Source organism: Castor canadensis, chromosome 1 (assembly GCF_047511655.1).
Source record: "Castor canadensis chromosome 1, mCasCan1.hap1v2, whole genome shotgun sequence".
Classification (NCBI taxonomy): Eukaryota; Metazoa; Chordata; class Mammalia; order Rodentia; family Castoridae; genus Castor; species Castor canadensis.
This window is the reverse complement of record NC_133386.1, coordinates 169,808,035-169,820,680: the sequence shown is the minus strand read 5'-3', so window position 1 is coordinate 169,820,680 and position 12,646 is coordinate 169,808,035. Positions and strand designations below refer to the sequence as shown.

The following is a 12,646-nucleotide window of genomic DNA, read 5'->3' as shown; positions in this document are numbered from 1 at the left end:
AAATAGATACTTTATAACCTAAAAAACATGAAAACATATAGAATACTTATCTTAGTTTTTGTTTACTTCCAAATTTTTTGTTACTGTGAATTACAAGCTGTTGACCTACTAATTAATGATATTTGAGTCATAGTCCTGTTCTAACAGTTCAAAGCATTAGATCACTTTTCACTAAAATAATTTTACATATTGATTATATATTCAATATTTTATGCTACTCTGGCAGAATATTTATATTTTTTATTTAAAAGTTAAAAATATTTTTTCTAAGCATTCTTGCATATATTTGTCTTATAATTATTATTTTTATATTATTCTTTTATAATTTACATGCCTTTTATTCAATGTTTTTATTCAAAGTAGTAAATTAGTCTTTTATAGTATTTGGTTCTGTGGTCAAAACAGGAAATAAAATAGCCACTATAGTAGTTCAAGGCAGGACTTTGGGAAGTAATAAAGACAAGTGTTTTAAATGATTTCAAGTAGTATTAAAAAGCATTTAAAGAAGTCCATAGCAGGCTGAGTGTCATGGTGCACACTTATAATACCAGGTACTCTGGGAGGACTGTGGTTTGAGGCCAGCCTGGGGGCCAGGGTGGAGTGGGGGGAAGTAGTGAGCACCCATTCCCCATCTCAGCAGATAGCATGGTGGTATATGCCTGTGATCCTTGCTTTGAAGGAGGTCATAGTTAGTAGGACTGCAGTCTGAAACTGGCCCTGGGCAAAAAAACAGGACACTACTTGAAAAATAACTAAAGCAAAAAAGAGCTGGGGGCATGACTCAAGTGGTATGGTACCTGCTTAGCAAGGGTGAGGTCATGAGTACAAACCCCATTACCAAAAAAAAAAAAGGCCTGTGATCTTCTATAGGTAAGCTCATAACAATAGTAAATCTTTGTCTTCTGGGAATTCAGTAGAATTTTCTTGTAGAAGCGGTGATAAATTAGCACATCATGAATCAAAAGATGTATCTATCCACGAAACTCCTCAAACCTTCCCTTAAAAAAAGGTCATTAATAAGAAGAATGCAAACAGGAATGCAAAACATGTTAAAGAGAAACTTTAGGACATTAAATTAGCCATCACTGTGATTTGGTAATTGAGGAAAATCTTTCCTGTTGTATTCAGCAATTACTGCATAGATGGTATATCGTATAATTGAATTTATAGATGACTGTTGTATAACTGTATAAGTTAATGAAGTAAAACCTTAGAATCTTTAGGTCATACTCTCATTCTCCCTCTTCCCCTCCCCCCCCCACTCTCCCTCTCTCTCTCTCCTCCCTCTCTCTCATTGGCATTTGCACTCCAGGTCTTAGTTATTTTTCAGGTAGAATCTTGCATTTTTGTCCAGGCTGACCTGAACTGTGATCTAGCCCTGATTTCTCTTTTTTGCATATCACTTTCCTTTAGAGAAAAGACTTATAAGGATGACCTCTTTTTCTTTTTTCTTTTTAAAACATATTTATTAGTATAAATTAATTGTACAAAGAAGTTTCTTTATGATATATACATATGTACATATAATGTACTTTCATCTATTGCTCTTTCTTAACCCTGTTTCCTCCCCCGTGTTAAAAAAAGTTTTTAGTGGGTTTCATTATGCTACTTTCATACATAATGTATCTCAATCATGGTTATATCCCTATCACCATCTCCCTTCCTCTAGCACAGATTTGCCCCCCAAAAGTCCCCCTTTTACAATCGTATTGTAAGTCTAGATTTTGCATTTGAGCTAAAACACACATATTTGTCTTTCTGAGCTTCTCTTATCTTGCTTAACATAATCTCCATTTCCTCCCATTTTCTTGTAAATGACATAATTTCTTTTTTATTGCTAAATAATACTCCATTGTATATATGTACCCCATTTTCTTTATCTAGTCACTGGTTATTGAGCACCTAGACTGATTCCATAGCTTGGCTGTTGAGAATAGAACTGCAATAAACATGGCTGCACAGGTATCTCTGTTGTATGTTGACTTATAATCCTTCAGATATGTGCCCAGGAATAGGATCATATGGTAGTTGTAGTTTTAGTATTTTGAGAAACTTCTACACTGATTTCCATAGTGGCTTCATTAATTTACATTCCCACCAACAGTGTGTAAGGGTTTCTTTTCCAATTAAAGCAAAGTTTCAATATTGAAGACTTTGATATGATTGGGAATAGCTATATATTTTTTTCAGAGTAAAATATTTTTAGGCTGAAGATTTGTCTGGAAATAATTTCATAATTATAAATATGTGTATCTATGCACACATACATTAGAAGTATAACTTCACATATTGTAACTTGTATATGCTTATATTAGTGACTAAAAAGGTAAAGATAAGGAAGATGGCATTGGTTTTTAAGAATTGAATTTTGTAACGCTTGATTTAGTTTGGGTTTATAATGAAATTAAAGGGTAAGTTGCAAATTTAGAAATGAATCTATGAAGTTTATCTTAAGATTTTAATCTTTTTCTTTAAAATTTATCCGTACATATAAAAATGTCAGAATAGAGTACATCACAAAGTAATGTATATTGAGCTCTGTGAATAGGGTTTGCCTATGAAATCTCTTTGATCTTTAGTGTACTTTTCTTAATAGAATTGTTGACCTTTGCAAGCATTAACTGCCTATTTACTGCTTTTTAGCAGAAAGGTTAAGAAAGTTTTCAGGGGATCATGTGTTAATATGTAGTAGGCAATATTCTCTTAAAGGCTAAACAAATACTGTTTTAAACTGAAAAAGAATTCCTTAAACTGAAAAGATGCTCTTAGACCAGTTTTTAGTGAAATCATATTAGGTTTCTACACATTTGCTATGAGTTAATATAATTCTCTAGGTCAGGAAATTAAATGATGTTTTAGAGAAAGTGAATATGATTATTTTCATTGCTTAGTAATTGATAGTAGTAACTATCCAAGTAGATGTAAGATCATCACCAGGGTTAACTTGTCAACCTCTTTGTATTTGTAATTGCCATACAATCAATTCAAATGACCAAGTAGTGACTTTGAAAATCCAATTAAAGTATATGAAAAACTTTCAAGTGATCTATCATAGTAATTGTAATTATATTATTACTTTGTTTAAAATCATTAAAAATAACTTTGAAAAAACTAAGACTACCTTCAAACTTGCCAACATAATTTAGTTAGGTGCACCTTAAATTGTAGTGTGTGTGTTTTATTATTGGAGAATGCTGTTCTTATTCTAAATCAAAGTTAATTAAAACTGTTGAAGGCACTTTGAACAGTTAAGGAATAACAAGACATCATATTGTGATTATTGCGTTGAACTCTGTTCTGTGGTTTATAAACATTCTTTTAGTCCTCACAGTAACACTATGAAGGATGCACTAATCTCCATTCTAAAAATATGGTGGGTAATTTGCCCAAGATCAAATTGACTAAGTGGAGACGGGATTTAAATGTAGGCATACTAACTTTTGACCAGTGTGCTGTACTGACTGTACTTTGGTTTTAAGTAGTACAAAATGACTCTGGTTAATTTACAAAAATGGAGATTGAGTAGAGGTATTTGCAGTCAACTAGAGAATGGAGAATGGGTTTGGGAAGGAACTAGGACCACTATAATTTCAGAGTTTGTGAAGAAAGATACAGGAACCCACAATAGAGGTTGTATATCAATTTGGGTAGGATCACCACTGAACTCCTTTAATTTAGTTTTTTTTCTTAAGATTCACTGTCCAGGAAGGTAGCGATCAATGGGGGAAGAGTAAGGACCCTTGAATTTTAGCCTTATGAAATTATAACAAAGAAGAAATATTTCAGTATCATAAATTATTAGGTAAAGGAAATGGATGCTGAACAAGTGAAATCTAACAAATTTCTAATTTTGGAGCTCTATAGGACATCAATAGTTCATTCAGAAAAGAAAATAATTATTGGGTGCCAACTGATTGACCTACATTTTCTTTTTTCCTTTTCTTTCTTTTTCTTTTTTGTAAGCACTGCTCGTCATAGAAGTGGTAATAATTTTAAAAACTTTTGAAGTCAGTTAGTGATTCTGTTAATGTTAAGTCAAGATAAAAAACTTTAAAGGGAGTTACGATTTTACTAAAATGTTTCTTTTCAAAAGTTAAAGTCATATTCCTAAGTATGGTAAAAATAGCTGTTCAAGTTGAAAGCAGTTGGAGACCCTTATTATAGGTAGGGTCCAGTTTTTTACCAATTATGTTTCCAGTTTAAATAGGTTTTTCTACTACTATATCACCTTCTGGTCACTGAGAGACAATGTCCTGTCATCCCATTTTTTAAATGTAATGAGAAAGTTCTATATTCTTTAAAATTAATCTCAGAAAAAATGACCTGAGTTTTGACAATGCACACCAAAATTAGGCTTGCAAATTGAAATGACATAGAATTGAAACAATGATCTGATTAAGTCCTGATTACTAGGATGATTTAGAGAAAGAAAAAAAATTTTTTCTTAATGTACAAGACTCATGATTTAATTCTTCCCCCTCACACACTTTTTTTAATGCTAGATTGATAAACTTTAAGATAGTTGATTTTGAAAAAGAAATTGAAAACATGGGTAAACATAACCTGAAGTGGCTGTTTGTTACAGGAAAAAAAATAGCGTGCTTTAGTTTTAAGTAGATTTAGAAATATCACCTAACATTTTCTCCCTGCGGTGTACCTTCAGAATACTTTTTATCACACTTATTTTTGGTATATTACTAGCAACAGTTGTTTACCACTATATATTGTTGTGTGTATGTGTATAATATGTATAATTTTTAAAATTTCTGTTCAAAACAGGAACAAAAGGCCCAGTTACATCTTCTGGGTAAAGAAGATTATCATAAGCAGCTGAATGAAATTGAGAAATACTACGTTGCGGTAACAAATCAATTTGGATTGGTAAAAGAGGATCATGTAAAGTTAGAACAAAATGGTAGGTGCTATCTTACTTACATGTTCAGTAAGGAATTTTTAAAAAAAAATTCCCTACCCTCAGTAGGGAATATTTAAATGGACTTATTTATCATGAATGCATTGAATTTATCTTTTACTAGTAATAGTAAATGGCAGTTTAATGAATATTAAGTCAAGTCACAATTACACATTGCATTGTGACTGTTTTTTAATGTACAATAAATGTGTTTTCCTACATGTTTTTTCATGTTACAGTGCGGGAAGCAATACAATTAAACAAGAGCCTTTCAGCTTTAAATAAAAAACAAGAATCTGAAATATGCTGTTTAAAGAAGGTATGATTGATATGGTGTTATACTATTAAGTAAAAAATTATAGTCTAAAATACTTAGTCTTATGAAATATTACTAGAAAGCAATTGGGTAGATAGTTTTGGTAGAAGGCTGAATATAGATTCGTAAATTTTGAATTATTCTGGTAAATATAATTAATGAATTTGTTCAAATCCATTCAAAATACTGTTTCTTTGACTTGTTATTAGTGGAATGCATTTTTATAGTGACATGAATAGCCAGAAATGATTCACTGTGTATCAACTTTATTAGTAACATTTATTCATTCATTCATTTGTTCAGCACTTATTGAATGACCTTTATGTTTCAGGTATAATGTGGCGCTAGGATACAAATAAAAAATAAAATATGTTCCTACCTTCATGTGGTATACTGTCCAATAAGGAATTTAGACATAAAACAAATATACAGATCAAATAATTTAAAACTATGTAAGTGATTTGAAGAAAAAGGATGTGATGGCTTTATTGGATTAGGGTAAGAGGGTGGAGGGAGGAAGGGAGTAATGTTTCAGACAGGAGAACAGCATATGCAAAGGCTTGAGACAGAAAAGAGTTTAGTACATTTGAAGAACTGAAAATACTCTGGTATGGTTGTAGCATTATTAATGAAGGGGTGTATCAAACATTTATTAGTTGCTTAGTGACTACCAGTACCCTCATTTCTCCTTCCTAACATTGTTTATGTATTTTTTGATGCTTACAGCTTTGCTTTGTAAAAAAGCCATAACATCTCTTTCCTCTGACCATAGTCATTGGTTTAGGAATGTACAAATGGCATTAGCTAGTGGTTATAAACCAGCAAGAATGTAACTCCTCTGTGGCTAGCAGTCATTCTAGAACCATGAAAGAAGCCAAAAGGGAGGAGCTTAACAATGTATATGGCATGTCAGTGGGACATAAAGAAACCTATTATTAGATGGACGCAGTGGTTCAGGCCTATAATCCCAGCTACTCAGGAGGTAGATATTGGGAGATGACCATTGGAGTCAGCCTAGGCAAAAAGTTAGCAAGACCTCATTTCAACCAATAAGCTAAGTGTGGTGGCAAGTACCTGTGATTTTAGCTATGTAGGAGGCATAGGTAGGAGAATCTTGGTTTCAAGGCTGGCCTGAGGGAAAAAGCAAGACCCTATCTGAAAAGTAACCCAAAACCAAAAGGTCTAGAAGCATGGTTCAAATTGGTAAAGCACTTGCCTAGCAACCACAAGGCCCTGAGTTCAAACCCCTACATAATAACCCCCCCCCCAAAAAAGGATACCTTTTCTTTATAACATTGTTGAGTCCTTGGATCAACCAACTCTCATCTTCCATCTCTAATCTTTTCAGTTGTGGGTTTTTCTCCCCAGTACCACACTGTGTTATTTATTGAGGTTTTATAAGTCTTGAAGTCAGGTAGTGTTAGTTCTCCAACTTTTTTCTTCTACAGTACTGAGTTGGCTATTGTGCATTTTTTGCTTCTCTATATAAACTTTAGAATAGATACATTGAGAGCCACAAAATAACTTGCTGATATTTTGAGATTGCATTGAATCTTTATATCAAGTTGAGAAGAACTGAAACCTTTGCAGTATGTCTTCCTATCCAGGAACATGAACTGTCTTTCCATTTATTTAGTTTTATCAAAGTTCTTTGAAATCTTTCATCAAAGTTTTTGTAGTTTTCCTTATATAGATCTTGTACAAATTTGTTAGATTATACTTAAGTATTTCATTTAAGGTGCTAATGTAAATGATACTAATGTATTTAATTTCAACTTCAAGTTTTTGAACTATATATTTTCTGTATATAGAAAAACAACTGACTTTGGTATATTAATTTTATATCCTACAACATTGCCGCAATTGCTTTCTGGTTCCAGGAGGTTGGGTTTTTTTTTTTTTTTTTCTTTTGGTAAGTATCTGATTTTCAGCATAGCTGGCCATGCCATCTGTGAACCAGGGCATAATTTAATTTTTTTCCTTTTCAATCTCTAGACCTTTAATTTCCTTTTCTTGTCTTAATGCATTTCTTTGCACTTCCAGTATGATGTTGGAAAAGTAGTATTGGGAGAGAATATCTTTCTGATATCCTGATCTTAATGGGAAAGACTCTAGCTTTTCACCATTAAGGATGTTGTTAGCTGTGAGGTTCTTTTAGATATCCTCTATCAAGGAAGGAAATTCCCTCTATTCCTAGTTTGTTGAGATTTTAAAATATTATGAATAGGTACTGCTTATTGTCAAATGTTTTTTCAACCTTTGTTGATATGATCATATGATTTTTGGTCTTTAGCCTGTTGATGTGATGGATTATGTTAATTGATTTTCAATATTTAACCAGCCTTACATACCTGAAATAATTTGTTTTTTGAGACAGGGTCTTGCTAAGTAGCCCAGGCTGGCCTTGAACTCTTAATATTCCTGCCTCAGTCTCTAGAGTGCTATAATTAGGGATGTATGCCACATGCCTGGCTGGAATAAATCATGCTGTTTTCCTTATGTATGATTTTTTATGCATTGTTTGATTCAGTTTGCTAATATTTTGCTGAGGATCTTTCTATATTCAAGAGAGGCATTGTACTCTACAGTATACCTAGGTATAGTTTTTTTTCAGCATTTATCCTGCTTGGTGTTCTCTGAGCTTCCTGTATCTATGGGTTGGTGTCTAACCCCAATTTTAGAGAATTCTGTCATTATTGCTTCAGGTAATGCTTTTGTTCATTTTTCTTTCTCTCTTTATCTAGTATTCCCATGTAAATGTTACTGTTTGTCATTTCTCTGCAGTTCTTGGATATTCTGTTTTTGTTTTTTGACAGTACTGGGGTTTGAAATCAGCCTTGCACTGACAGAGAGTGACCCAAGAGAAGATACAACCCCCTAGTGACCTACTTCCTCCAGTTAGGCCCCACATTCTAAAGCAGCTGGGGACACAGCAATGAGCCTGGGGGCGGGAAGGGGCACATCATATCCAAACCATAACAGAGTCCATTCTGCTAACAGACTCTGTTCTTGGAAGAGAGATGGTATGAAGGAGTAAAATGAGAGAATTTTGTTACCTTTGAGACTCAAAGTCTGAGTAACTAAGGTCGAAAATATAAGCTACACTTTAAGAACCAATTTTTGATATTTTAGATGTGCTACATACATTAATTTTATACTTTATATATTTTATGTATCTTTGATTTTTAACCTTGTGAAAAGCTATTTCTTTTTTGTCTTTCTTTTCAGAAGCTAATCAAGTCTAGTAACATTGATTATATCACTCATTTAAAATTTCTAGTCATTAATTTTCCCAAGGAAAAATTTAATTTTTTTCTACTGTTCTATAATTTTGTATAGGATAGTTAAGTTATTGGCTTATGATGAGGTGGAATTCCTTTTTTTTTTCTTTTTTCTTTTTTTTTTTTTTACAAAGCAAAGTTAAACAGATAACTTAGTTGTTAGATAAAACTAGGTATTGCAGTTCTGAGTGCTGGGTTCACTATTATGGCAATCATGAAGAATTCCTGATATTATCTACGAGCAGCATTCATAACTTCTGCTATTTGTCTGAGTAAATGTCAAAACACTCAAGGAGATAGTGATATTAAACAGACTACACCATGCCAGAAAAGGAGGGGTGAAGGGGAAAACGGCACAGTATTTATGACTCCAGGAACTATAAGTTGTAATTTAATGAGATCAAAGCATGTACTGTTTATTTGCTGCACTAACAGCTTTGAATAAAATGGTTAGAAAACAGACAATGTACTAAAAGTTCAAGATATTTAAAAGCTTATAAAGGCTATAAAGTCAAAAGTGTATTTTTCAGTGGAAATCATCTCGTGGAGGTCTTTGACTTTAATTTATTATATGCTTAAGATTAATTAATAAATAAGAGATAGGGAATGATATAAGAAATTATTAGTTTTTACTTTTGTCAGCCATGTACTGGTTTTCCATCCCTACTTTTCCTCTCATCTCCCTCTTACTTCATGATAATTATTATAATAGAAATTGATGCATTTTAAGGTTATCTCCTATAAGATGCCTGATTCCATTAGCTTCACATTTTCAGTTATTGAAAAATGTAAAAAAAATAGAAATTTATTGCATCTCATAACCTTGAAGAAGAAAAAACCTAAAAACTAATCCTCTATTTACTCAAAGAATTGTAAGCTATATAAGTAAACATAAATTTTAGCTGTATGCCTCTTTTCAGTAGGACTTTGTGTCTTAGAAGGGAACCTTGAACATATCACTTGTATAAAACAAGTTATCTAATAATTAGATTTGATTGAATATTTTTTTTACTTCATACAGTTGTATCTTCCTTTAGGAAAATTAATATTAAGAATTTAAATTTCAAAAGATTGTTGCCAATTTTCCCTTAAAACTTATCTTTATGTCTGAAAAATCAATTTGAAAGCAAGTTTTTAGAAACTCATGTAAAGAAAGATATACATTATATTAAAGCTGTTATCATTGGTATCTTAAATTGAACAAAAGAGATTTTATCACTCTGGTAGTATTTGACTAAATACTGCATAACTATACAAATATTAGCCAAACATCCTATAAATCTGAGTTAAGATTAAAACTGTAGATTCTTCTAGCAGATATTTTACCTTTCAATTCATTTAATAATTTTTTAAGGTTAGATTAATTACTGAAATAACTAGGTTTATTTTTCCATCTTCCACTATCCATAATCATTTTAAATGTAAATTAAAATTTTGAATATTTAAAATATTAAATTTAAAATTAAAATTTGAATATTTACATATGGTAGAAAGTAAAATCAATAAATCATTTTGTTCATTAAATTAAGTAAAAAACCGCTTGGCCTATGGACTAGAATGATGATTTATTATGCTGTCTTATGTCTATAGTTGTTATTTAGCATATTCTTGAATCTTAGTCTTAGTTCTATAATTATTATTTAGCATATTCTTGAATCTGAACTTCAAATGCAGAATTAATCTTTTTGTTTTTCCTTTTTGCCATGCTGGAAAAAAAGAGCCTTGTACCTACTAGGCAAACACTATCACTGAGAATTAACTTATTTTAAACTCAGAGTTTAGGGATGTTGGTTATAGCAGTCAGGGTTATTTTCCAGTCATAAAATATGCTGTCCTTTTAAAGTTAACATAATGTGAATAACTTACCATCTGCTAAGCTTTATATTGATAATAAAACAGCACTGGTCTGTTCACACTTAAACCAGGAGTATCTCTGTAACATGGTTATCTGAAGTGCTGTGTTGTTCTGAGTAGAGTAAAGCCAAGTGATTCAATCAGTGATCTTAATTCATTAAATAAAAGAATAATTAATATTCAGGACATTTATTAAGACTTCAGAGTATTTCATTTTACAGGTGGGAAATGTCATTCTACATTATACTATAACTGTAGCAATCATAGGATCACTTGTGGTCAGTATAGTAGTAATAGGTAATAGTATCTAGCACACACTAGATGCTTAGCAAATACTTGCTACATGAATTGTTGCCTACGAGGGACTTAAAAAAGTTTATTATCTGTATTTCACAAATGGGGAACTTGGAAGCAGAATGAAGTAACTTGCCTAAAATTACAAAACAAGGAAAATAGAACCAAGATTCGAATACAGACAAAGTTGGCTCCAGAACCTGTGATCTTAGCTATTCCACTGGTAGTAATAACAACATAAGATATATATGTGTGTGTATGTAATATATATTATATAAAATATATTCATCAACATAGGATTTTCTCTATTGCATTATCTACTTGAAGTTGTATTTTCTTAAAATGGTACTGTGTTAGACTTTCATCGCTGTGACAAAATAGCTGATATAAACAACCTAAAAGGAGGAATTACTTGTTTTAGCTGAAAGCTTCAGAAATTTCAGTCCATACTTAGCTCCATTGATTCTGGGCCTGTGGTGAGACACAGTATCATTGCAGCAGGAGCATGGTGGAAAGGAATCAGGGAGAGCAGTAATAGGAAAGGTCCAGTACAAGACATATTTCCCAAGGACACACCTCCAGTGATCAATTTCCTCCAACTAGGCCCCACTTTTTAACAGTTCCCACCACCTCCCAATGGTGTTACTCACATTTTGAATTCATCAATGGATAAATCCATTCATGATGACAGAGTCCTAATGACTCAGTCACTTTCCAAAAGCCCATCAGCTGGCAACCAAGCTCCCAATACATGATTCTGTGGGGGACATTTAAAAAAATTGGTTTTCGCTTTATTGGGGTTTGAAATCAGGTCCTTGCTCTTGCTAGGCAGATTCTCTATCACTTGAGCCTTACCTTCAGCCCCTTTTTGCTTATTTTTCAGGTAGGGTCTCATGTTTTTGCCTAGGCTGACCTGGACCACAATCCTCCTTACTTATGCCTCCCATGTAGCTGAGGTGACAATTGTGTGCCAAGATGCCCAGCTTTTTGTTGAAATGGAGTTTTACTAACTTTTTTTTTTTTTTAAATCAGGCTGGCCTTGTACCACAATCCTCTTGATCTCTGCCTCTGATAGCTGGAATTATGGATATAAGCCACCATGCGTGGCCTGTGGGAGACATTTCATATTCAAACCATTACATTTCACCCCTGGTCCCTAAAGATCCATGTCCATCTCTAATGTAAACTGCATTTAGTCCATCTCCAAGAGTCCCCAAAGATTCAACAGTTGTAGCATTTCTCAAAAATCCAAGTCCAAAGTCTCTCCTGAGATTCAAGACAACTCTTAGGTATGAGCCCCTAGACAAATAAAAAATAACTTGCATGCTTCTAATATACATTGGTACAGAGTAAACATTTCTATTCCAAAAGAGAGGAATGGAGCACAGAAATGAGGGATGGGACCAATGCAAGATCAAAACCCCACAGAGCAACGTTAAAGCCTGTAACTCTGTGGCACATGGAATCATGATGTGCTTCAATGAGCTTAGGCAGCCCTGGCCTTTTTCCATTTCTGTTTGCTGTCCACATGTCCTCTCTCTTGGGCTGCCTTTATTCATAGCCTTGTAGCTTTCTCTGAAGATGTTCTACATTCCTGGCATCTCCAACTTCCTGGGATCTCCATTGCATCTTTACTTCATTATCACAGTTTCATACATTGCCCTCTCAGACTGCCTACTAGGATCCTGACCCTGCCAAACATTGCCTGACCCCCAGGTATTCCTTTGCAATCTAGGTGGAAGTTTCCATGACCTTATAACTCTTGCATTCTGTATGCCTGCAAAATCAGTGTCACATGAATGATGCCAAGGTCTACTACTGTCTCTAGCAGTAGCTAGGCCCTGTGGACCACAGATGCAGTGGACTCTGAGTGCCTGGGTAGCTGAGAACAGTGAAACAAATCCTGGGGAAACAACTTCTTATACAGCATTGTGTAAGTAGTATGTCCCAGAGGCAGTCTTTTCTCAAGAGAAAGTCTTTCAAATGAGT

At 33.3% G+C, this 12,646-nt stretch overlaps 1 protein-coding gene across 24 annotated transcripts in view; it reads left to right on the top strand.

The window, feature by feature from the left end:
• Ccdc73 (coiled-coil domain containing 73) overlaps positions 1-12,646 on the top strand; it is a 141,215-nt gene that overhangs the window by 84,804 nt on the left and 43,765 nt on the right. For all 24 annotated transcript variants that reach the window (XM_074043828.1, XM_074043771.1, XM_074043863.1 and 21 more), the window contains 2 exons: positions 4,780-4,915; positions 5,152-5,231. In XM_074043828.1, coding sequence (XP_073899929.1) covers positions 4,780-4,915; positions 5,152-5,231 — 216 coding nt within the window. The remainder of the gene's footprint in view (positions 1-4,779; positions 4,916-5,151; positions 5,232-12,646) is intronic.